Here is a 26,722-nt window from a genome sequence, read left to right as displayed (position 1 = left end):
CGACAGGCTTCAAAAGAAGGCGTGTCGCTTAATACGTCTCTTAATTTGTTGTTTGAGACTTTTTCACGTGAGAGACACTCAGAGAGACCTGAAATTTCAGAACCAGGTCCTCGGTGGAATTTTCCGACACGCGCGACATTACGCTAGCAATCACCGGGAAAATTGACAGGCTCGGCTCCGAATTCAAGTCTGCGCGCATCTCGCTTGAGCCAAGTTTCAAATAGACGATACAGGCCTGAGAGAGAAAGAGACGTGGGAGAGTGGGAGTTCGATTCGAATGAGCGGTAGAACGCGGCAAAATATACCTTCTTTCCGTGTATATAATAATACAACCGTGCTTTGTTTTGCTTCCCCTCGGTTACAGCGAAGCGCTGCGCTCGATACGCGTTAGTAGTCGCCAAGCTGCACTCACACACACACACACACGCGCACACACACACACACACCAGACACCAGACACATAGTAGCAAGCGCACTCACGCAGGCAGACACATCGCGCATTGCAGCAGCAGCGAGAGCTGCTCGGCTCTCCTCGATCGGCCGAGGGCCGCCCGTCCATCTTTCTCGCGCACGGAGGTTTGAGCTTCTCGAATCCGAAGGAAGCGCGCTACGAGGCTTGAGATACATTACCGTCGCGGTACATTTGCGGTAAATATATAGAAAAGGGTATATCTCACCGACTTTTTTCATTTTGAACTATGTTACAAAGGATGAAATTCTGAGTGACTTCCTGATACAACTACTATATGGGAGACGCTTATAGTGTTCGAGATATCTGATCCTAATTTGATTTTGAAATTTCGATTATTCTGGAATCAAATTCCACATATCATAAGCTGACGTTATTTACAGTACAATCCAAACAGTTAATCCAAACATAGTGTATACATGGAAATGTAGGAAACGGTACATATAAGGGGCTCCGCCCCTCCCCCACACCCTCTCCCCAAAAAGCCTAACCTAACCTAACTTATTGCATCTTTATATATTGTTGGGCAATGTTGAAAAGATCTCGAAAGCCACAACACCTAATTATATGTAGATATTATAATAAGTTAAGTTGAGCCAAGTGATATAGATCTTGAGAGAACTTTTTCAACAATGTCCAAAAATATATAAAGATGCAATAAGTTAGGTCAGGTTAGGATTTGTTTGGGGAGGGGCGGAGCCCCTCTCCCGCTTGTATGTACTGTTTCCTATATTTAAAGTGAATGAAAACTGCTTGTCTACTTCAAATATACTTCAGCGTGCAATTGTAAAACTTTAAAGTCAAATATCTCAGAAACTATAAGCGACCCCCATATAATTGTATTAGGAAAAGTCACTCAGAATCTCATTCTTTATAACATATTTCAAAATGAACAAAATCGCCGAGATGTACCCTTTTCTATGTATTTACCACATTTTCAAGCGGCGGAATAAAAATGTACCGTTACAACGCGCGGCCGTCTCGCCGTTCCTGCGCGCGAGCAGCGGTCTCTCTTCCTGCGTAAACTTCCGACTCCCCGCCGCGGTGCAAATCGCTCATTGTATCATCTATATCATTGGTCTCTCGCTCGTCATCGTAGAGCCAGAGAGCAACGATTTTTCGCAGCAACGCCGAGCCTTGCGCTTTGCTATTTGACGTATCGCTCCCGCTATTTTGGTGATGCTGATTCGCTGCGCTAATTATTGCGCACATTGAATCACTTCTCGCGGCGGCACCTACGCGTATAACATTCCTGCCGTGATATCAAGCGCGATAACGATAAGTTGCAAAATTAACGTCGTTTTTGTTCACGAGTCGCCGATAAGAGACACGCGTGTCGGAATATTACACTGCCGAGCGTGCTCGGAGGATCGACCTGAGGAACGGCCGAAAGAAACGAAAGATTGTCCATCGACAAGTACGACGGAGGGAAAGAGAATGATAAGGGGAAGAGAGAGAGAGAGAGAGAGGAGCAGCAGGAGTGAAAATTGCACCTCGCGATTAAGCTGCGAGAACGCACGAATTCGCGCGACGCGGCTCGCGCTGCGAGAGAAGCGAGTCGGTAATTTTCGATATATACATCACACACGCGCGGACAGAGGGGAATCCAGTTTTGCAGGTTTAAGATCCTTCGCCTCACGTCGCGTGTAACCGTCCCTCGTCACGCGGCCGAGTCCTATATATAAATACGGCCGGCAGGAGCGTGGCGCCGGCCGTTCCGAATTCGAAGAGCCGCTGTGAAAAAGTACGCGGCCGCGACGCGTCAAGGCTCCAATAATATCGGACGCTCGATTATTCATCATGCGGCTGCGGTTGTTGGAACTCTCAGCGATATCTGTCGACAAATTACGGACGAACGCGCGAGCCCGAGCGAATAAGCCCGCGCGGGGGAAGAAATAGCGAAAATGGACAAAAATTCTCTCGGGTCTCCTCTACGGAAATTTGCCGAAATCGTGCCGATTATACTCGGACGATGAGAAGAAACGCGCTCTCTCGCGCGCGCACGCGTTGCTTCCTCCTCGACCGGAAGAAGGACCTGAAAAGGAGCGGACCAAAGTCCGAGACGCGTTTCCGCAGCTCGCCGGTGTCTCGCTTCAACTGCTCGGCTCGATCCCGAGACGCGCGCAACTTGAATCGGTTAATCCGGCCGGCCGGGGCGGCGACTATCGCGGGGAGGATTTTTAACGGGCTCGATTTCCTTCTCGAGGCCGCCTTCGTGAAACGCCCGTGGCGCGTTTCGCCGGTGCCGAGCCCAACCGGTGCGGCGACAGGCGAGGCGAGAAGAAGGAAGCCGAGAGAGCTCGGCAAAAAAAAAAAAAGGTCTTTGTGGAACCAGTTTCGCCGGACACCTCGCGTTACCCCCGGGCTGAAAAATTTCATTTGCCGCTTGACCAATTGAGCCACGGCGGCCTCCCCCCCTCCCCCGTTATCCTTCGCATCTACCGGGCCTGTCCATGTCGCGCTATTTATTCGGGCATAATGACAGAGACAAGAAGGGAGAGGCCGCCCTCGCTCTCCCCCTCTCTCTCTCTCTCTCTCTCTCTCTCTCTCTCTCTCTCTCTCTCTCTCTCTCGCCCGCAGAACTGCACGAACCGCGACGTTCGCGATAAATAATCGACGACTCTGGCGCGAGAAGAGCGCGACAAATAATAAATATTACGAGCCACGTACACGCGCGACTCTTTTAGCCGCGCGGTCTGTCTTATCTGGCCGCATTGCGACGCGGACAGAGAGCAAGACGCCGATAACGGATCGTCCTCTTATCTGTCTCGGACGTGAGGCGAGGGCAGATACACACGTGAGGGAAGGAGAGAGACGGAGGAAGAGCGAGCGCGCCATTTGATTTTCTCGTCGTTCACGGCGGCTCTGCTGAATCGCGCGTGCACGCCGTCGTGTCTCTCTTTCCGGAGCTATCGCACGCGGAACGCGCGAATGCGTAAGCGCGCGCGTAATACAGACCGCGCTGAGTCTCTCTCTCTCTCTCTCTCTCTCTCTGTCTCTCTGTCTCTCTCCTGCGCGCGCGCGCAAGTCGCGGACGTAACGCCACGTGAATGAACGGGCGCAAACGAGGGAAAATGAAAAAAATGCCGAGGAGCGTAACACACCCGCATACGTCGGCGCGTTCGCCTACATACGCGCAAGGCCGCGACGATAAAGACACACACACACACACACACACACGTGCACACCTATACACGGTGTCCCAGAACCAACGACACCGACGCCGCCGCTTCTCTCTCTTTCTTTCTGTCTCTCTGTCTCCCTCTCGCCGCGCCACGGGATTCCTCCCGCACGCCGAGTTTGCGACTCGCGGACGGACGATTTCTCCTGGACGATAAATCTGCCCGATCGAACGAAGCGATCGGGTGTCGCGGCGGCGGCGGCGGCGGCGGCGGCGGTATCGCGATTCGGCCCGGAAGAGACCGGTTGGAAAAAACGGCGAGAAACTCGCGTTGCCACGTTGGCCACCGTGTAGACACGTGTGTCCTGTATTTGACGCTCGCGTTCCCCATGCGCGACGCCGCGCCTCGTTAACGTTCACGTTCGCGTTTACGCGTTATCCTGGGAGGAGAGTTGAGAGCGCGACGACAGCGGGACAGGACGCGGTTCTCTCTCACCTCACCGATCCGTCGGCACGCCGATTCCGGTGAGGACGAGAAAGGGGAAAAGGATAAAATAGAGAGGAAAAAATGAACGCGTGCGGGCTATAAATGGAACGCATCGGTCTAAAAGGACGATATTAAATAAATTAACGTCGATATTAAATAAAAAACGTCGAATGTGTATTCGCGCGTACAGATGCAGATAACCTCATAAATAAGGCAGATAAACTGCAAAAAATCTGGCCCGCGAGACGTCCGCGCGAGAGCCTCCGCTCCTCGGCGAGAAAGGGCATCGCTGCCGAATTATTCTAATTAAATGCATTCACACGTCGTCTCGGGTATAAATATGCGTGCGTTGCGTCACCGTCATATCTCCGTTTCATTATTGCGTTTTTTATCGCCGCTTCGTTGCGACACGGTTGCGCGACGTTTTCAACCTGTTTTTACCGCGGATATAAATGCAATCGCGGCGTTTCTTGCACATTCCTCCGTCTCGAGTACAGATTGACGTAAATCGCAAAGCGCGCTTTTTCAACGGCCGCTGCGACAAGAGGACTAAGTAGGTTTCTTCTTCTTCTTCTTCTTCTTCTTCTTCTTCTTCTTCTTCTTCTTCTTCTTCTTCCGCCTCGATCACAACGCTCCCGCCGTTCTCACACGTCTCGACGCGCCTCGAGTCCTCGTCGGCGTCGTGATGCTCGATTTCGCGCGATCATTGGAATTAACCGACGCATCGCGTCGCGACGTGTGTGCGTACGCGTACGCCGTGACACATATCTGCGAATAAAGGTCATCCGCGAAGGCAATTGTGTCCTCGCATCGCCGCTTTAAGGGGGGACTGGAGGGTCAGATTTTACTGAAAAATCGTGCTTGTTTTTGATAATGATTTTGTGACGAACTGAATAAATATGCAAGAATGAAAATTTTACATATATTTATATAACATATGAAGAGCAGAAAAATTTTGTTTTTAAACAAATACTCATATAAATATACGTCCACTTGAATTTTAAACGTTTAAAGTTTTTCTCGTTCATTTTATTGTTCAACTTTTTACAGTGATTTCTCCGAAGCTGAGCTTCGTGTCGATTTAAACTTTTAAAGCGATAATATTTGTTCACGCGGCTCTCAGGTGAACCATGAACAACTTCGTCAAAATATTTCATTTCGAGATATTAATTCTTTTATTGTAAAAGAAATGAAAAATTTGAATTTTTTTCTAATAATAGCTGCCATTTTGTTAAGTTTGTTTAATTTTCTTTTCTAGAGTGGTTCACCGGATAATGATGAGCCTCCTCAAGATTTCTAGCTAAAATTCGCTCTGATCGGACCACCGAGAGCCGAGATATTACTGCGAAAACGATAACTTGGAGGGGGAAAAAAAAAAAGGAGAGAGTATATTTCAGCTACATATATCGTATATTTATTACGAGTATTTGTTAATAAATAAAATTGTTCTACTCTTCATATGTTGTACAACTATACTTAAAATTTTCATTCTTGCACATTTATTCAATTCGTCACAAAATATTATCAAAAACAAGCACGATTTTTCAGCAATCTGACTACTCTCCAGTTCCCTTAATATCAGCGCAGTCGACGCTGCGATCTGCGTATTCGGCGCTTGCGCTTAGGCCGATTGATTTTTTTTTTAATCCGTTACGTGATATCGTCCAACGGTATTCCGTCCGCGGCTTCCTCAAGCCGATTCTTCTCCCGGCGAAGACGTCGAAACGCCGATAAAGTTTGAAGTTTCGAGCAAGCGAGCGAGCGAGCGGGCTCGTCGCTCGAATCGAATGCGATATATAATGCGGTCTAATTCCGGGCGAGCTCAATGGAATTCCGATTGCGTAATAACGTTATTTATAATATCCGATGATGAAATAATGCAAGAGAGAATGGATAAGACAATGTTGAAAAGTGCAGGACTATCGCGCGTCCAGCGGCAAGCTCCGGTCGACCTTCTGCGGCGCGGGAGAATCTGCCGAGAGAGAGAGAGAGAGAGAGAGAGAGAGAGAGAGAGAGTGAGCGAGTGAGTGAGAGAAGGAGGAGGAGAAGAATCTTAATCAGATAAGATGCCAGAGCCTGCTCGAACAATAATGCTGCAAATATAAAGCAATCATTGCCGCAATCGGCAAGCTTACAAACAATATCATCGAATCAGCAACAATTGTCACAAGCGCGATCGATAGCAGATAGAAAGGGAGAGAAAGACGACTCGCGGCGGTGATCTCCGCGCGCTCGCTCGCTACGCTCGATCGCGAGGTCGCGCGCATTCGACCTTCCGCGGAGCGACCTTCGTTTTAGGGTTGCGCCTGCCTCGTGCACGGCCGGCCGGTCTCAGGCGATTTCAGGGCGACCCACTTCGCTCCAGCGCAGGCGGTGGTGCGCTTAGATTCGACTGCTGGAATGGCAAGTGGGTCACGCGTAAAAGTAACTGTTACGGCAGCGACGTTTCGTGTCAGTCGCGATGGAACACCGCGCGCCTTTAGCCGGCAAGGGAGCCTCGTGTGTGTGCGCGCGCGCGAGCGCCAATAGCCACGCACGCACGTGTGTTGCGTATGTGTGTACGTAACACAGTTACGTGTTACGTGCGCGCACGGACGCGTCCGTGTGTTGCAACGAACGCGGCTGCTCAAGGAGGAAGCGTTTAGCGCGCGAAAACAATGTGAGAGACACGACGCTCGGCGGGAACTTCCGCCTGGCGATCGTCCCTGAAGGACAAACGCATCGTCGTCGTCGTTCGATCGCGTTCCCTCCGGAACGACTTTCAGAAGCGAGCTCGAAAAAGTTGCGAAACCGAGCCCGGGGCCGAGCGTCGCGACGAATGGGGACGCGCGAGCGCACGTAACATTAAATGCGGCCGTCCGAGTTTTACTTTTACGCGCGCGCGCGTGCGCGCGCGTGCATGTGGCGGGGCCCCCCCCCCTGTTATCCTTTTGCCGAACGATCGACGGGGATTTTTCGTGTCGCAATTCGGCGTCATCGACTTTTTCACCCCGTCATCGCGCGCCCTGGCGATATCGGAGCGGAGCGGGAAAGAGGGGGAGAGACGATGCGGCAACAGTCGCGCGTTTTGCACGTCGCGCGAATCGATCGTTTGCTTTTCCTCACCCCTCCCCCCTGCCTTTTTGCCACGTGCACAACGTAATAAGAATTGACTCACTCCCGCGGTCTGTCCGCGCGCACTTGTGCAATCGGTGAAAACAAAGTTTACAAAATCACCCATGACCGGCTCTCGATCGATCGATCGATCGGCCATCGATCACGGGGGCGACTCGTGAAACTCGCCGTCGCGCGCAGTTCGATGAAATTCTGCGCGGTTCGCAAAACGCTCCGAGGGACGCCTCGTCGTCGTCGGCGGAGAGGTCTTTTCTCCTCCGTCTCTCTCTTCTCTTTCTTTCTTGGTTCGCGCGCACGGCGGACGTCGAGCACCGATAAACATATAAAAGCAGCGAGCTTAAATTTGCAGGACTAAAAAACGTCGAGGTGAAGTCTGCAGGGTGAAAAAAAAAAAAAACGCGATACCGCGTTATTCTGTAATGTGCGTAATCGGTTCCAAGAAAATTCGCCGAAGTTGAATATTAGGATCGCCTACGTACGCTTTCAGTTCCTTTTCTTTCTCTTTGAGGCGCGGCACACACCGAAGCCCGTTTCCCGGATGTGCCGAAGTGTCAGATTCGGACGATCGACCATTTTCCGGAACGACTTTCTTCCGTGTCTCTGAAAACCCGTCCGAGGCCTTTCCGTAATGGTGGCAATAACGCGCGGTTCCCGCGCGGTAAAGCCTTCTTTATATATAATAAAATGTATGTATTTATATATATATATATATATATATATATGTACACACACACACACACACACACACACACACACACACACACACACACACACACACACACACACACACACATATAAGCGGTCGCTCTAAGAACCGAGTGAAAGGTAACAATGTGAAGGCGAACGCTCGCACGCACACATTCGCTCAAAGCCGCACACACACGGAACAATCACACTCACGGCAGCCACGTTCATGCGCGCGAGCTGTCCACGACGCACACGAATCTCCGCGAAAAAAAAGAAAAAGTAGCAACTATCACTAAACCGTGTCTCGTACGAACGCAGAAACTCTGCGCGTTCATGATAAAATTCCACGAGGAGGCGAGAGAGTGAGAGGAAAGATCCACGATCGAGGCCTATGCCTCGAGATTGACGGATAGACAGAGCACGAGAGAAAAGTAGAGAAAGAGAGAGAGAGAGAGAGAGAGAGAGAAAGAGAGAAACGATGTAGCGACTTTGTACGTGTCAAAGTCGTGTTTCTGCATACGAGGAGAGGCCCGGCTGATTGTTACACACGTATCGTGCCCGATCGTGCCGAGCATTGCTGCTATAAACATGAAATCGCGCATTACGCACGGCGCACACACACACACACACACACACACATACAGACACACAGATACGCGCTTGCAGCGCGATTTAGGTGGACGTGTGGTGGTATAGAGAAGGCGCGAACGGAGATCGGTTCTCCCTGGATACGTCAGCCGCGGCAAGGACGCCCGCTAAACGGCGAATTATACTGGAATAATCGCTACGCTCCTGGCGGCGCGCCGGAACGAGCGTGAAAGATCGAAAGAAGCAAAAAGGAACACGACGGCGGAGGAGGAGGAGAGGTACTTCGAGAGTTAACCCCGCGCGCTGCTTCGGGACTGTACCGGGCGGGGAGGGACGTGCCTTTCCCCGGCGACCTGGTCTGCGTCGTCGTCGTCGTCGTCGTCGTCGTCGTCATCGTCGTCGTCGTCGTCGTCGTCGTCGTTGTCGTCGTCGTCGGGGAATAAGGAGGAAATTTGCGGTCCGTTGAATTTGTATCGATTGATGTACGCGCGCGCGCGCGAGAGAGAGAGAGAGAGAGAGAGAGAGAGAGAGAGAGAGAGAGAGAGAGAGAGAGAGACGAGGCCGCGTATTGAGAATCGAAAAATTGCGACGGATGGGAGAAATTGCGATTCGGGCGATTGCTTCCTCCTCCCGGTCTCGACGTTTTCGCCCGAGAGGGGGCGGAGAGGAGGGAATTGAATCGAACGCTCTGAGAAATCGGCTTTCGGATATTATTAGACAGAGGTGAGGCACACGCGGGGCGCAACCGCGCGCGCGCAACTTTCAATGACGTCAATGATTCCACTCTTGACGGCGAGTCGCCGCGAGCTCGGCGGCTTTCGCACTCTCGTGTGACGAAAGTCGTCCTTAAGGAATACGACGCGCTTCCAGGCCGCGAGCGACGGAGTCGAGTTTGGGACTTATTCCACGGCCTACGGCGTTATCACGTCGGTTGATCGCGCAAAGGTCACCGCTAACTACGGCATCGATCTTCAGGATCTTTAACAGCGCGCGAGCCTGTCAAAGGTCAGAGTGAATAGCACGGCCAGCACCTTTGAACGGTCAAACGATCACGGTGAATGGGTAATCGCGGACAACAATGGATCGTCATGAATGGATAAACCAGAGGGAAAAGGATGACTTTTCGCCGACTATACGGAAAACCACGGTCGCACATTGCCGTTACTTCGTCTCGCTCGGCAAGAGCAGTAACGCGATAGATTTTCCAAGAAGCCTCCAAGATACCGATTACGCGCCGATTATTCACCGTCTCCCAGTGGTGATTCCCAGCTCGCGCGAACCTCGTTGCGTGGCAAAGTTGTTTTCCGCGACCGCGTAAGAATTGGCATCCCCAGAATGTGTACTTCTCGGAGACACATCCGAGACTTTAGGTACGTATCTTCTTGCGAATTTCCACGTAAAATTGCAGCATGTCCGGTTGGCGAATTGTAAGAATATCTTAAAAATGATCTGATTTTGACGATTTTGACCTGCGAGAGAAACTCTACACTCTACAAAGATTTCCCGTTGCTTCTCCTTCGAGCCTGGCCTGAAATCTAGCGGATTTTTCGCGTAGAATCGATGTTTCAGGTAAGCTTCTAAAAAGGTAACGTTCTAAAAATGACAAAGGAAAATAGCCTCGTCATTCTCGGCGAGGAATATGACCAGTGGTGTTTCCAAAAACGTCCCCTTAACAATAATCTCCGACACTCCCCGCCGAGGAGAACATTAGTTAGTCCGGTAGAAATAAAGAAGATTTTGTCCGTGGGAAATTGTGAACGTTGCGACAGGACACGTCAGTACTAGATGCATCTATCGTTCACAAGCTTCGAGAAGGAGAATTCACGGAAACGAGCCATCTTGAATCTACCGGCAAAAATCCACAGATTTCCACCACGACTTTGCGCAGAAGTCAATCTGATCACGATGAACGAACAATATTCCGGATACATGCATCCTCCTCCCCCACCTCGTCTTATCTCCTCTCTGTCAGCCGAGAACGACTGCCTCGCGGACGCGGATTAAACTCTGCATGTAACAATTCGATAAGACGCAGATAGTATCACAATGCCGGTCACCGCGATGTTCAACGCGCTAAAGAGGTTAGTCGCGAAGAAACGCCGCGGGGGGATGGGAGAGAGGGGAAGAGGAAGGAAGTAAAATCTCCAAGCAAGATCACGGGGTTCGGAGCCTCTCCTCGGTGCCGTCGCGCCCAAGACAGGTTGAGCGCGTCCTCGTCGGAACTTGGTGAGCAGGTGAGCAGCAAACGAGCATAGTCGCGAAGCGAGGGGAAGCCCGACGAAGGACGGGGCGAGGAGGTCGATTACCTTCGGGGTCAACGGAGGAGAGATTTTGTCGTCCGGCGACCGGCCGCCGCTGTCGTTAAGGAACGCACGCGCGGTGGCATATGGCCGCTCCTCAGCGTTTCACGTTAACGACGCGACGTTCCGTTCCTCTTCAGCAGCGAAGGCCGCTTTTTCGAGCGAACACAAATAATCCGTGGCTCAACGCGCGCCGATACGACGTGATACGATCGCGCCGACGACCGAGTCTAAAACGAGCAAAGAAAAAGAGAAAAAAGAAAACGGAGAGAGAGAGAGAGAGAGAGAGAGAGAGAGAGAGAGAGAGAGAGAGAAGGAGAACGATAAGGGTTCGCCTTCACCGACTTCTCCTCGATCGGTTCACGAGCAGTAGTCGAGGTCTAATTAACCGCGATAATATAATGCCGTATCAGTAATTTACGCGCGATATGCGAGCGAGAGAGGGGGGGGGCGAGAGGAGAGAGAAAATTGTCACTGACTTTACACGTGCCTCGACGAGGGTACGACAGTAGACGGAGTTGCTTCTAAAGCATGTCGCCGTATAACCAGCTCGAAAACGCACACGTAATCAGCGCGTGTATGCATAATTGATACATTAATCGCGTTTTCTAACGTATCCGATTTGACTAATTTGCGCGAAATGCTCGTGCTCGGCGCACATGCGCGCGCGCGCGCGCCGCCGTGCGGAAGATTTCGCGGGGCGAGTCGAGCGCGAATGTGCGCGTTCGTACGAAATAAACGTGCTTGTTTCACCGCTTCTTCCTTTTCTCTCTCTCTCTCTCTCTCTCTCTCTCTCTCTCGATACTTCTCCGTCATCGCGGGACAAAAATTCATTGGCCGCGCGCTCGCGTGTTCGCGCATACGGAGGGCCAGAAAGGTTCGCGAGAGAAAATGGTGTATAACCTTGCTCGGCCAACCTCGATCGCCTTCACCGCGGTACCTTCAGTGTGTGTGTGTGTGTGTGTGTATGTGTATGTAGCTGTGACAATACACGCACACACGTGGCACGTATATACGCATCGTGACCGCTCGCAGACGGCCGAGAGATCGAGCTCTCGACACGATCGCGGGATCTTTTTCGCGTGTAACGCGAGACGCGCCACCTTCTTGTCCGGTCGCCGTCGCGGCGACGGAGACGACGACGACGACGACGACGACGACGACGACGACGACAGAGTCGCCAGGATAGTCGGATCTTGCGACGCAACCTCAAAAGAATCTAACGTGTGAAAGGTAGGGAGAAAATGACACTGGCGACACGCGCGAAGGTGTCTCTTGCTCCGGGGAAAATAATTCTAATTTCAGCGTTGCTTATTAATGAATGACTGATATACGACGTATATTAGAGAAGCGGTCTCTCTCGATCGTACAGATTGAAATTCGCGCGAGCTAAGGTGTTAACGAATACAATTTTACGTGATTAGCGGATTACGTGAGTAAATTAAGTAAATCGACGTCGGGACGACGAGGCGTCGGCGACAGCGGCTCGCTCTCTCTCTCTCTCTCTCTCTTTCTCGCGCGCACGCTCGTCCTCTCACTCTCACTTTTTTTTTCACCGAAAGAAAATTTCACCGTTCTCCATTCAGTCCGTCGGCTTTGCCGCCCGCCCTTTCTCCCCGGACTCGACTCGCGCGGAGAGATGTCATGTACCGGCGAGAGATCCTTTTACCGCGCGATCCATTTCGGCCAAGAGGGAATTTCTGAGAATTACGGATGTGTGTGTATACACGCGGCCTGTATGTGCGGCGCGCTAATTAACGGGGACTATTAACTCCTTGCCTTGATTTCGCGCGATAAATGCTAAACCGGAAAAAGTCGTCGTCGCGACACACGCAGTATTTCCGCGTGCAACGTCATTGGCGCTAAATAATGATTCATAGAAGTGTGTTTGCACGCGCTACGCGGTAATCAGTCTTGGCGAGCGATTCGCTCGCCAAAACCGAGAGGGAAAAGAGAAAGAGGAAATGTCGATTTTTTTCTGTAGAAACGTGGACAAAATGTAGTCGAGCGACGAGATGAGAATCTCATTTGCGGTTTTCAAGCTACTTCCGCGAACGCTTAGTCGTATTTTAATGAAGCCACTCACAATCTATCCCGCGTGACGACGGGCCGACAACGCATAACGCATCGGGGATTCACCTGTCCGGCGAGCATGTCGAAGAACGTGTCAGCGAGAATATCGAAGAAATACAAATACGCGCGTCTACAAGAGTATCGCACGGGGGATTGTTGGAAAAAAATTGTTCTCACTCACCCCTTCATTTCCCGCGACTTGGATGGTTGGTTTCTTGCCGATCGAGTGCTGAAACAGAGAAAAGAAAGGTCAAGGTTCATTCTCCCCAGCGCACAGATTGTAAGGGTCAAATCGAGGAACGTTTGGTCAGCTATTAGCATGCACACACGGCGAATAATGAAAAAATAAATAAATACATATACCGAATCATCGCGTGGGAAAAGTCGCGCGCTCGTCGCTGTTGTACCTCTTGGAACTCTGCATTATTTAGAATAGTACGACGAGGCGAATTCGCCGACTATCGGAGAGGTACCACGCTAATGACAGCACAAAGGAACATCAAAAAGACATTTGTCGCAAATTAGCTCGTCGGAGCGATAAAGTGTCCGACGAAAAGCGAAGTCAGCGGTCGCGCGACGTGTCGCAAACGTTAATTCAAACGAGAGAGGGCGATCACAGTGTAATTACGTGACCGGTGCGCAGCGTCGATTGGCAGCGCAGCTCGTCAGGCTCAATCACACACACACACACGACGGGGCCGTCGACGGTCGTCGAGTGAGACGGGGTGATCAGAGACAGAGAGCTCGCTGGCGAGCTCGCTCCCAAAATCCGTGAAACGCGCGCGCGCGCGCGCGCGCTGCGAGTCCACGCGAATCCTTCTTCGCGAGTCCACGCGATCTCGCGTAACGTCCGGGACGAGAGTCGCGATTTTGCGTGTGACTTTTACGCACGCGCCTCTGTCTCTCCTGGCGACCGCTCGAAAAGGGAAAGTCCGCCGGTAAGAGCTTCGCTCGCGGCCGCTCGGACGCGCGACGTGGAACAGCACGACGGATCATCGTCCGACGTCGGAAGTCGCAACGACACACGACGGATACACGCGCGGGTAAACGACTCGGGATAAGTCCGGCTGCATCCCGGATGAAGCGCGATTCCCTCGAGAGGAGGGAGGAGCCGCCGCCTCTCTTCGACAGCGGCGAGGAATTGTCGAGACGGAAAAAATGAAAGAAGCCGCAAGCCGAGGCGCGACTGCTGCAGGAAATTGTTGCGCGAGTAAAAACGCCGCGCGTCTGCGAGCCGCGCGCGATTTATTAATTTTTTCCCTTTTTCCGACGATTCCTCCTCGTCGTCGACGGCACTTTGCTCCTCCCCCACGACGCCCTCGCGCGCTTTTTCCAGCGGACCTACAGGACCGATCTCGTCGGTGCAACGAGGGGACGAACGCGGAGTTCCGCTCTCGAGCAACCCCCCCTCCCTCCCTCCGCCTCCCCCGGCGATCCTGTTTCGCATTCGATTCGCGTGTCCATCCGCTCTGCTAATGCTGTCGTCCGCCTCGTGTTGTTCTTGTACGCGCGTTTCGTCCCGCGCTGGTCGTACGTGCGCGAACGGACCTCACACGGTTTCCGCTCGTCCATCGGCTCGTGCGAGCGACGCACACGCAAAATTCATCGCGTCGACTCGGGTCGGAGACAAGACTGACCCCCGCCGAGCGGAGGTGGCCCTCGCGCGCTCGTGACGAGAAATACTTTTCACCCCGTATTTCGTTAATTAATTTCGTAATTACACACACACTCTCTCTCTCTCTCTCTCTCTCTCTCTCTCCTTCTCGATCTGTCCGATTATCTACTCGCGAGCAATCAAGGAGATTAAATTCCGCCGACTGCCCTCGAGGCTCCGCGAAACTCCGCACCGTCCGCGCGAATCGCGCATTGTCGCGGCGCGCGGAAGTCGCGCGAGAGGGAAGGAGTTGCAGAAAAATTCCGCGCTCTCCCTCTCGACACAAGTTTGCACTTCGCGGAGCGACGAAGCCGAAGGGTGCGACCGATGACGACGACGACGACGACGACACAGGCGCGCGAGTCTCGGGGCCGTAGCAGGAAATCGTAGAAATCGCGCGTCGAGCGAGCGAGGCTCGTAAAGCGGAGCCGTGTGTTCTGAATCTATATACACGCGTTGCGCCGCGCGTGTGCTTTCACTGATCCGCCGATGATAATTCCTCGTCGCGGGCAACCTGGAGCGACGGCGGTTACACTTTGTTGGTGTGACTCGCGGCAAAAGCAGCAGCGACGACGACGACAAAACGACGGCCGAGGATTTTACGAGTGTGGCGGCTCTGTCACGCTCGCATGACAAACGGAGTGTCGTGCGCGATCCCGCGTGGCTACACCCCCCTCCCCCCCCGCCGCCGTCTGTGCGCGCGGCGAGACGGCGTAATACGCCGGGCAATTATTTTCACGGCGTTATGTAAACGCGACGGAATAATCAAGCGTCACCCAGGCGCGCTCGCTTTCACTCAATATCAGAAGGATCCAATTACAGTTTTAATTATTCTAATAACCGCCTGCGATCGTTTCGGTATTCGAAAGCACGCGCGCGCGCGCGCGCGCCCGTCTCGTCTCGCCCCGCCCCGCATCCTCCTCCTCCTCCTCGTGTGTCACCGTCGTCATTTCCGGCGGACTTGGCGGCCGTCGGCGACTTCGCGGTCCACGGCTTCTTCCTTCCTGTCAATCCGTATCTGCGTCTCCCGAGATCCTCTGCTTTCCCATCTCAACGTCTGCGGGAATATTTGCTGCGGGAACGCACAGACGATCGTGCTCCATCAGGATTCTGACCAGGAACTTCGTCCGGCGCACAAGCGCGCCCCGCCCGAGCGCACCGCCGTCATCTCCTCCGCCGGCCACATTCATCCCGGCCGCCCGCGGACGTCGATTTCGAAACAGGCGGTGTAAAAGCCGAAGGGAATCCGCCGTCTCTCTCTCTCTCTCTCTCTCTCTCTCTCTCTCTCTCTCTCTCTCTCTCTCTCTCTCGGCGGATCCTCCTCTCGGACCCTCTCTCCTTTGATCTCGACTTTCGGAGAAATATTCGAAACACACGCAAGACTGTCCGACCGACGGCTTTAACGAGCCTCCCCCAACGCGCCCGGCAATCTAGGATTAACAGGAGTCATCGACTGCACACACGCGTGCGCGCGTTCACGTGGTGTTAAGAGCACAAAGTGTTTCCCTTTGAAAGGGGGACCTCTTTCTCCCCCGCGGCGTGGTATAAGTGAAATTTCGTCGTCGCCACCCCGCCATCCGATGCGACGGCGACGGCGGCGGCGGCGGCGGCGGTGGCGGTCGTTGGCCTCGGCAACTCGGCGACGCGGTAGGAAGAGGGGTGGAGCGGAAAGAGAGGAAGACAGAAGGCGGAAGGACGAACGAGGGAAGAGGGTTTACCGCCCGATGATTAAATTCATTTAGTCCGCGAGTCCACGAGTGGCGGCACCCACGTACGACGCGCTCGTTGTAAACGAGACGAGGGTGGACGCGTCTGAAGTGTGCGCGGGGGCTGTACGATTTCGAACAGGGGGAGGGGGGAAGTCTCGGCAGACTCGCGAGACGCCGAGGGGTCAAGCTGCCGATCGGATGCGTCTATTTTCGCGTATTGCGATGATAATCGCGATAACGTGACGCGAGCAGAACGAACGATTGTACTTTGTTGCTAAAGAACGAGAGAGAGAGAGAGAGAGAGGGGGGGGGAGGAACGAGATAGAATGGGAGAGAAAGGGAGAGAAAGGGAGAGGGAGAGAGAGAGAGAGAGAAAGGATGACTCATTATGCCGCGCAACGTTCTACTTTGACGACAGTCTCGCGTGCCACGCACACGACCTCAAAAAGGTCCTTGCGAGCAGTCGCCAGGCAGCAGCCAGCCGTCTCTCCCGAACAAGGACCCACCCGCCACGGCAGGTCAATAACTCTCTTCGCCGTCCTGGCCGTACAACCCGGCCGCCGACTTCCCCTCGTCTCTTACGCATCGCGCGCTTCTCACCCCCGGCGGCGTGCTCTCTCTCTCTCTCTCTCTCGCGCACGCGCGCGTTCCTTTATCCCGCTTTCTACCAAAATTGGATCTCCGGTCTGGGATCCCAGCGCGTTAACAATAGCTCATCCCGCTCGCCGTGCGTCTTCGTCCTTCGTCCTTATCTGCGGTTAATTCCGCCTGTTCCCGTGTGTCTTGTGTCTCCGTCTCGTCTCGCCTCGTCTCGGCGTCGTCTCGTCGTCGTCTGCCGACGATCGATTATTCGCCCGTCGAGTGTCCGGCGCGAAGCGAGTCCCTGAAAGTTCCTCCTCGCGGATCGATCGGGAGCGAAGGATCGGCGTCGTTCGCGCTTCTGCCGTATGTCGTGCCTGGTTAGGTCATCGTTATCGGCCGCTGTAATTCAGCCGCTCGCCGTTGCCGCAGACATTGATTACCTTTTAACAACGTGTTAATCGCGAGCGCGCCGCGCTAATGGCTCGATTATGAGCGAAACGGGGCGCGATACGCGATAGCGCGACGCGGGGGAAAAAAAAGCGAGGGAAAGATCGACGCCCGCGGGGTCGAGTTGACGAAGAGAAGAGAATGCTCGTCGTTATCGCGCGGGCGCTCGGGAAAGGACGAGAAAGGAAGAAAGCCGTGCGTGGCCGTTACGCAGTTGCGCAAGTGCGAGAACGCGTACGCGTTTTGCATCGCACCTCGCGACTCCGCGGCGCATAAATGGTCCGCCGCTGCTCTACGGTATTCCGGGGATGTGCGCGCGCGGAAGTATTCCCCAGTCCGGAATGACGAGAGAAACAGAGTTTTTCTTTTTTTTTCTTTTTATCCAACCCGCCCCGCGCTCTGCCTCACGCCGCGCAGGGACGGAGGGAACGAACGAACGAACACGCGGCGGCAGTCGCTCTATTTCTCATATCTCTCCGATAAAAAAAAAAAAAAAAAACTCGCACTTTTTTTTCCTCTTGTCTCTTGCCTTTTTTTTTTTTATTATCGCGACGACCACGAATTTTCGCGTGACCGAGTAATAAACGCGCACACCACGTGATGAAAATTCCGCAGAACCATCGATATCTCTCGATAGTAGGCGTAGGAGATGAAGGAGCAAGGGGAGGAATGTTAGTTATACGAGCTGAAATAAAAAAGCCATTCCGATTCCGGCGGAGCTTTCTTGCGCGTTCCTTCAACGATTCTCCGATGGAAATAAGCGAAACGCCGCTGCGCGGCCGCGAAGGTTACGACGAGAGATCTCGCGGAAGTGCGAGTAGCGGCTTTCGACTTGCAACGAGACACGACCGCTCCTCCGCTCTCGCGAGCACGCTTCGCGATTTTTATTCGCACTCTCCTCTTCCTTCTTTCGGGCGAGCGAGCAAAGGCGAGGCGAGGCGAGGCGCGCGCTTTCGCTCCACTTTGAATTCTGATCTAGTTTTCGGCTGCGCGGATTCCGCGAGCGCAGCCGGCGGCCCGAGGTGGCGGTTTTGCGCAATCGGCCTGCAATCACGGCGGGAAAATAAGAACGCACTTTCGGTTCGTTAATCCCGAACGCGCGCGTAACCGAGCCGGCGCTGCGCGCTGCTCCACTCTTGCCGACGGACGCGACGCGCCGCTAGAAACGCGCTTAATTGAGTAATTAAATGCGCATCTATGCGCACACCGCGATGCTGCACGCGCTCGGTGCGCCGCGCGCGACCGCGTTTCGCGGTATCGTTCTCTCTCTCTCTCTCTCTCTCCCTCTCTCTCTCTCTCTCTCTCTCTCTCTCTCTCTCCCTCTCTCTCTCTCTCTCTCTCTCTCTCTCGCAACATCGGCCCGCCGCTGAGCTATTTCCATCGCAGCGACGAACCCCGATCACGTCGCGCTTGACTTTTCTCGCCCGACGCGCGACGCGGCGCGACGTCAATGCCCAGCGCGAGGACAAAGAAAGAAAGAAAGAAAGAAAGAAAGAAAAAAAGAAGAGCAAGAGCGGAGAGAAAGAAGACAGAAGAGGTAAAGGAGGATCTCGTCGCCGTCATCGTCGGCGCGATGGGAGAAAATGAAGAGATCTTACGTAATTACGGGCTTCGGAGAGCGGATTATCAGATCCTTTGGGAAAGGTCTATGCAGCCGCGTTCACACGCACGCAGGCGTGTGCGGGGCAGCCAGCAGAGTCCAGCTCTCGCGAACTGATATACAGCGGCGGCAAGTAGCGTGTCTGGGTATATCGATGGACAATCGGCGCGGAGAGCGCGATTTGCCTCCGCGGCTTCGAGGCCGAAAGGTCTCCGGCCGGCCGGACGGACGGACGTTCGTTTCCCGGAATTCACGAAAATAACGGGGCGGGCGCTCGCGCGCTCGCCGGCGCGGAAAAGGAAGGCGGTTCGCCGCCGAAAATCGCTCGGCGCTCGGCTCGCCGCGATTAATCGCACGGCGCGGGCATAATCGCGAGACGACGGGAGAGGCACGGTTGCCGGTTCTCAACAGGTAGAGGCACAGGCAGACAACACGCCGCGCGACGAGAAATTCGCCAACGCCGCCAACTGGTTCACTTTCTCTCGGCCGGCGAACTCCAGCCTGTGTGTTCTGCCTCCCTTATGTGCGCGCGTGTGCGAGCGAGCGAGCGCCGATGCACGCGCGAGCGCGATTAGCGCTGGCGACTGACTTTGAAACGCCTTCGTAGATCGTTCGCGGGTCGTGACGGACCCGGATCGGAGATCCGGGTGCCGCCAGCCGACGCCGGATCTCGCCGGAGAGCCGCGCTGCGGCGGGTCGGCGAGGTGAGAAAGCGCGCCGATTATGTACGTGTGTCGGTGTGTATCTGTGTGAGAAACTTTTCCGGGACGCTGTGTGTGTGTGTGTGTGTGTGTCTCTCCCGTGAAAATGTCGTCGGAAATCTTTTTTGTCCTCAGGCCATCGATCGTGTCTTCGGCGAGTGACCGCGCGCGTCGCTCGGTGAACGCCGGAAGTATGCGGTACTTCCCTTCTGGTGTATCTAATCTGAGAACCTCGTCGGCGTTAATATACAATACGGAAATGTTGTATTTTGTCTAATAAAAAATACGATACTTCAACTGATTATCTCGTCTTGTCGTACCCACTGCCACCGATTGTCGTCAGCGTCGTCTGATTGTTGCCAGCTGCTTTGTTTCTCAAATATTTAGACGTGAGCGAGGGAGAGAGAGGTACGATTCGATTCGTCGGGATGTGTAGATACACGTATATAGAATTGTCCCGGCATATCCGAAGATTTCGTTACAGTCTGCGGCAGCGCCGCGGCGCTGCCGCAATCAACATTCAGCTGGCCTGAGCAACCTGAGTTTTCTCGGTCAACAGTGCGTTAATTATCGACGCGACTCCCTGATTACCTCGCGCTGCAGCAGCACGCGATTCGAATTTAGAGAACGCGAATATTACTCATCGTGCGCCGCTGGTATTACGCGAGACAAAGAGATGGATGGATAGATAGATAGAGAGAGGGAGGGAGGGAGGGAAGAGAAGGAGAGCTCGACGGTTCGGTTAACCGACGCACTCGCGGATAATAATCGATCCGCACTTATTGCGTCAGCGGCGCAACGCAGTTCCGCGAGCTTGAAACCCGGCCGGGTTATTAAGAGAGCCGAGCTGTTCGGAGAGGCAGATATCGGAGGTTCGGCCGATCTCGCTCGATTATCGGTCGATCCGCGAGCGTCGACTCGCGGCTAGCGACGACCGTCGGAGCGCGAACCGGGTTTTAAAGATCCGGGCCGCAAGACAGCGCCGCGCCGTCGTAATCAGAGCGATTAGGCGTGGCCGCGATAAGCGAACTGCGGCTGTTCGTTCGTCCGTCCGTTCGTTCGTTCGTTCGTCCGTCCGTTCGTTCGTTCGCTCGCTCGCTCGTTCGTACCTACGTAAGTTCGTTCGTCGCCGCTTGAACGAGCATGCACCGGGCATTGTTTCTAGGTCTCCCGACCGCCGCCTGTCGTCACTTTCGAACGTACCTTTCGAAATGCATTCGTATAAGCTGCTACTTTCTCGTAGCTTCTATTGCCGACGTCCGCGCGCGTCATCGACGCCTCGTGCGTTATTTTCCCCGGCGCGAGGAAACCGCCGCCGTCTCGCGGAAACGCCGGGATTCGCGATCGATAAGACGCGGCCTTGGCGCGCGTGTTCTCTCGCGAGAGCCATTGGAGATGTTTATCTTCCGCACGAATCAAGTGAAATAAAATACTATCGAGATCACAGAGAGAGAGAGAGAGAGAGGGAGGGGGGGGGGGAGAAGATCGAGGAAAGTCTACTTACTCGCGCGCCTGCTACAGTCTCGCGTTGCTCGAGTCTCGAGGCTCTCAATGGAGTATACTCGCGAATTAAGACAGCCTGATATCCGAGGTTCTCTCGGTTTTCCCGGTTGAAACACTTTTCAGGTCGAGGAGCAACCTGTCGAAGCGCCCCGGCCGGGAGCGAATCCACGGTCGACGCGCCAGCAACTCGGGAGGCAAATCGCGCGAACCTAGACGTGGGTGTAATTTTGCGAAAAATCGCTAATGACGAGGATGTCGCGAGAGGACGATACACTCCGCAAGGCCCCGGCAACGAGAGTCGCTCGCTCGTTCGCGCGGACCTGGTGAGACGATGAAGAGACTACCGACGGAGAGTGCGAGCGAGCGAAGGCTATCGGACGTAATTGTGGGATGCTCGAGACGCGTCTTGCGCCAGTGCTACCTCCGATAAATCACGCCGGGAATTAATATCTACCCGGCGGCGTCGCGTTCGAAACGTCATCGTCGTCCTGGACCCACTCGCATACAATAAGCCGCCGCCGCCGCGGCTGGCCGCGGGGCAGGTTCGGGACGACGACTACGTGCGTCTGTAAATGTCAAACGGGTTTCGCTCGCCGCCTTTAGGGAAAGAAGAAATTTAACTCCCCCCCACCCACCTTCTCCGTGTCCCCTCGCGGCCAGCCGATCGTTACCAGCGATCGATTGGCAGATCGAGCGCGGCGAAAGGATTGTTCTTCGCGCAAGCAAATCCGCTTGAAATTCGCTTCGCGTGTAAGAAAGCGGAGTGTCGAAAGGGCGAGGGCAACGGAAGGAGGGAGAGAGGGGGAGGGGGAGAGAGAGAGAGAGAGAGAGACAGAGAGAAATTCGTTCGCGTGGTCGATGCCGCGGGGAAAGAAGCGTCGTCGGTATTTAAAGCGTATATTACTAACGGCTTATTTAGTAAAAGGAACTCCGCGAAGGAACAGCGCGGCAACTTTATTTTTACTTGCTCTTAGCGCGACAGGGTGCGACAGCGGAGCTTCGCTCGTCCTTGATGAGAGCCGGTAGATAGGCGACTAGAGCTGCTGGCTAGGTGGTAGGACTCGACCGAGTGGGCAAGACGAGAGAGTGGAAAAAGAGAACGTCGAGCGGAGGAGCATCGATCCTGAAAACCGGCGACGCCGCGACACCGCGCTAACGAAGCTCGTTGTTCCTTCCTTCCTTCGGGGGCCGGCTCTAATATGATGCTAGGCCGAGACTGAAATAGGGAGGAGAGAAGGGGGGACGAGAGAGAGAGAGAGAGAGAGAGAGAGAGAGAGAGAGGCCTGATTCTCGCGCAACAAATCCAATTTTCATTCCAGCATGCCGATATGAGATTTTTATCCTCCGGTTAGTCCCCGAGCTGAGTTTCATCTCAACCGTAGATGTGGCTTAATATTCGTCGAGAGACGTTTAATATCCGAAAATAACTGCACGTACCTTGATCGAATATCGCTGTCGCGCAGGAAATTCGATTTGAATTTTCGCCGCAAAGTCGCGGGCGCCTTTTCACGTTCGAGTTCGCAAGGCTGACGATAAGACGGGAAATTACGCGCTCGCCGGGTCGCGCGTGTACGACGAGTAAAACCGCGTAATCGTAACGCCCGTAATTCGTGGGGGACTTTACGCGATCGTTTCCTCATTTATAACGTAGTCGCGCGAGGGGAGTGGAGCAAGGTCCAACAATGCGACGCAATTCGCGACAGTTAATAACGCGATCCTCGTCGTAGCTCCCACCGTCGCCGTCGCCGTCGTCGTTGGCTGATTTAAATTACCAGCCGCGGCCACGACAATCGAATTACTAACAGACCAAACTCAGTTAGCCCGGGATATACAATAGAGCCTGCGCGCCGTGCCGCGAGCGGTGGAACGATGCCATTTTTTCACTCCTTTTTCCTCTGCTCTCCTCGGTCGCGGTGAAAGAGCGTCTCTCTTGCGGGGAAGACGTGGTGCGGCACAAGGTGTACGAGGAAGTGCAAGAGGAGGAAGGGAGAAGAAGAAGGAAGAGAGCGACGGAGAGAGGGTGGATGGAGGACAAAAGCCACGCGTGGGCGAGGGGGAGGGGGGCGGGGGAGCACGGGGAGAAGAACGGGAGCAGAAATACGGGGGACCGGACAAGCGGAGATCCATTATTCGTACGTTACCTTCTTAAAAGAGCAGATGGACAACTGCCAAGGAGAAAGAGAGAGAGAGAGAGAGAGAGAGAGAAAACACAAGGAAAAACCGGTACGAAAAGGACCGACGACACGTCTCTTCTCGCTTTTCCGAGTCGAGGTTTTCGAATCGCGCGCGCGCGCTCAGGGTGCTCTCTCGTCGACTCTGTTAAACCGTAAGCCGAAGCAAGAGCTCTTCTCGTAAGCACCAACATCGACAACGACACACCAGCACCGTGCCACCAGCACACGTCGGTGGGGTCCCCGTTCGCTCCTCTTGTCCCCATCCCCCGACTACCTGTGTGTACGACCGTACGTACCGGGCGCGTTTGTACGCCAAGTACCACCTGCCCTATAGGGACGTATTATGCCGCCTTGGATCCGGCGATTCACATGGGGTGTCGCTCGCTCGCTCGCTCGCTAGCTAGCTAGCTAGCTAGCTAGTTCGCTCGCTCGCCGAAAGCACTTTACAAACGTCACGAGCAGAGGAGACTCCTACGGAGCGAGGATTCTATCTGTGGCGCGACACAACGAGCGCGCGTTCTCGCACCGACGCGAGTGAGATATTTTTCGCGTGGAAACGCCAAGTGCAGGGAAATGCATGAAACATGCCGCACGCGGCGGTGCACGACGTTAACGTCGCGGGCGGTGCGAACGCAGCGTGTCTCAGCGTGAATGCTAAAATGATAACGATGCGAGCGATAACATTTTACTATAATTCTAATTTGGAAAAACTATAATTTTAATTTCCACGTGACCGAAACGACAAATCACAAGAGGGATATATCTCGGACCGAGACGGACGCTCTCGATCGTGCGTTTAAAAGCGCGGCAACGGAACAATAAAATATTAATAATCGCGCGACGGACACGGCATTGTTGGCCGAAAGTATTTTAATTTGGAAGTTCCTGAGAGGGATTAAATATTCCAGCGGCCAGAGTTTTCGGCGAGGCGCGTAACCGCAGCATTTTCCACCGGCGCAGCCGGCCGCCGGAGGACGTCGTGCGTGCGCGCGCGCGATAATTGCTCATTCTCGAGCGCTTATTTCGAGAGAGAGAGAGAGAGAGAGAGAGAGAGAGAGAGAGAGAGAGAGAGAGAGAGAGAGAGAGAGAGAGAGAGAGAGAGAGAGAGCTAAACGGCGGCCAAGTAATGACGCGTGGGATATAAAACGGGCGGTGTCATAAAACAGGACGCGATATACGCCGCGACGCGGCGCTCGTCCCATGCGAAATTGCGAGTGTCGCGACTCGCTCGGCCTTTCTTCTCGTTCTTCCCCTGTTTTTCCTTTCCTTCCTATTTTTTAATCTCCCGTCGCTCGTCGCAGCGTGGAGCGTGCCACGTACGCGGTTTTAACCCGGTCGCCGCGCGCCTCAGGTCCGGGGGACATGTTCCCACCGGACGATCCGCGATGTATCGCGCGGCGACGGCTCCATTAATTCAAGCAGCGGCAGGCTCCATACTCTTCGCGACGGGAACGAGTTTCGCGTCCGGGCGAAATATAATTTCTTTTATTCCCTATGCAAAGCGGTATCCGGCGTGGCTCCGCCGACTTTCCACACGCGCGCGAGAGCTGGGGCTCGCTCTCGTCCCCCCTCCCTGCTGGATCCGCTTTTGTGGGAACGAGTGAGAAAAACCGGCACACGACGCGCGCTAATCGCGCCCGATTCGGGATAATCGAAATCGCGGCAGCAGATATTGAGACATCACGGGCGTCGCGAATGCGACGAGTTCATACTGACGTCTCGTAAAAATGCGATCGGTACTATAATTGCCGCTTGCTCGAGCGCACCGACGACGACGGCGGCGGCTGTAACGAGCTACGCACGAGGACGAGGACGAGGATGAAGACGAAGACGGCGAGGGCGAGGGGAGGGGGCGGGCGCATTATCGATTCGCGGGGAACCCGGTCTCGTACTTGGCGGTTTCTGCGGAGCGGCGACAGTCGCTACGGAGTTATCTCTTGACAGACACCGGACACGTTGTCAAGTGACTCGAGCACTTCCAATGGAAGCAGCGCGCGGCTACCTCGGAAGCGATGTCGATATTGACAGAGAGGAAAGAAAGAAAGGGGGGGGGCAGAGGGGGAGAGGAGTGACGTTGCAGAGAGCTCGGCTCGCGGCGAAAGAAGCTCTCCTTTCCCCGCGCGCAGTTAGAGAAGCGCTATTCATCGCGCGATCCATACATATAAATCGTGTTTACACGCCCCCCTGCTCCGGGGGAAGGGCGAGGGTGGAACGGCCGCGAGGGGGGCGCAAGGGGAAAGTACACGGCGCCGGATGCGCCGCGCTATCCTCGAGTGCCGAGCAGACCGTACGGTTTGAAGTGAATGAGAACGGTATCTCCTTACGAGGCTAAATCACGGCGCGGAGTAAAAGTTGGAGGCTCGAGACGCCGGATAAATCTGAGAACAAGTAGGTAGAGCGCGATCACGAGGGCCGTCGCCGCCGCCGCCGCCGCCTTTGTGAGGCGGCGGCGGCGGCGGCGGCGGCGGCGGCGGCGCTATGAGCGAGACAATGAGGACTCGCGTATGAATAAGAGCGAGGCGAGCGCTCCGTGGTGTGACGGAAGCGCCTTATTATTACGTAATAATAATAAGAAAGGCTGTTGTTGTTGAATGTTTCAATCTGTTTGGGGCCGCGTGCGTTTTCTCCGACGCGCACAAAGGCCCTGCTCGGTTGTCGGCGAGAGCGATTTTTCAACAACTCACGTCAAACGTCAGTCATCGGTCTCTTCAGCGTGAAGTTTCTTCATTTCGCGCACGATCGACAAGTCTACAAGTTCGAAGAAGCGCGTCCCCGTTTTGTGTCCTTGAGAGAACGATTGTTCGGCAAAGGTTAAGCACGAGGAGCTTCGCGATGAGAAAAGATACCGCGAATGTTTAGGTATACAAAATATATACGAGACAACGAGAGACGAGAGTTGCTGAAGTGTCCTGCGGTGAATAGCGGTTGATTCACCTCGGATCCTGCGTCTCAGTTTCAGAAGTGCGACGCGTATCATCGATTCATCCCCCGCGTCCCTTGACGGCCCCCCTCCCCCTCGTCGGCCTCGCGGCCGACTTTTCCTCGGCGCGGATCGAGCCGGCGCGGGCGCGTCGTCTCGCGGTCGTTAAATCGAACGAGATACGGTTTATTACGTTGAAACCGAATCCGCGGCAGTCGGTGTCGCGTGCTCTCAGCTGGAAAGGGCCACATTATCGCGGCCGCGACTCCCGGAGGAAAATGTGTACGCGCCGCGCGTCTCCGTGCAATTAATTCCGACCGTTGTAGAGCACGCGATTTACGCGACACATGTCTCGTCGCGTCGCGTATCGATCGATGAAGCGGGAATTGTATCGGGACCGAGTGAGCCCCCCTCCCTCCCCGCTCACTCCTCACGTCGCAGAGACTCGTGGGCGGATAGAAATGTCACCTCGCAAGCGACACCTTATAATTCGTCACGCCGTCGCGTTTCGCAACCGCGTGCGATACGACAACGGCGCCGTACGTAACATACACGGACATACAACACACACACACACACACCGACGATTCGGC

General features: G+C 54.3%; 1 protein-coding gene across 1 annotated transcript in view; it reads right to left on the bottom strand.

Moving 5' to 3' along the window:
• Su(Tpl) (Suppressor of Triplolethal) overlaps positions 1 to 26,722 on the bottom strand; it is a 99,692-nt gene that overhangs the window by 56,339 nt on the left and 16,631 nt on the right. Inside the window, exon 2 of the mRNA XM_011137879.3 lies at positions 13,021 to 13,068. Coding sequence (XP_011136181.2) covers positions 13,021 to 13,068 — 48 coding nt within the window. The remainder of the gene's footprint in view (positions 1 to 13,020; positions 13,069 to 26,722) is intronic.

The sequence above is a fragment of the Harpegnathos saltator genome, unplaced genomic scaffold, assembly GCF_003227715.2.
Source record: "Harpegnathos saltator strain DR-91 unplaced genomic scaffold, Hsal_v8.6 scaffold79, whole genome shotgun sequence".
NCBI lineage: Eukaryota > Metazoa > Arthropoda > Insecta > Hymenoptera > Formicidae > Harpegnathos > Harpegnathos saltator.
This window is presented reverse-complemented; position numbering and strand designations above follow the sequence as displayed.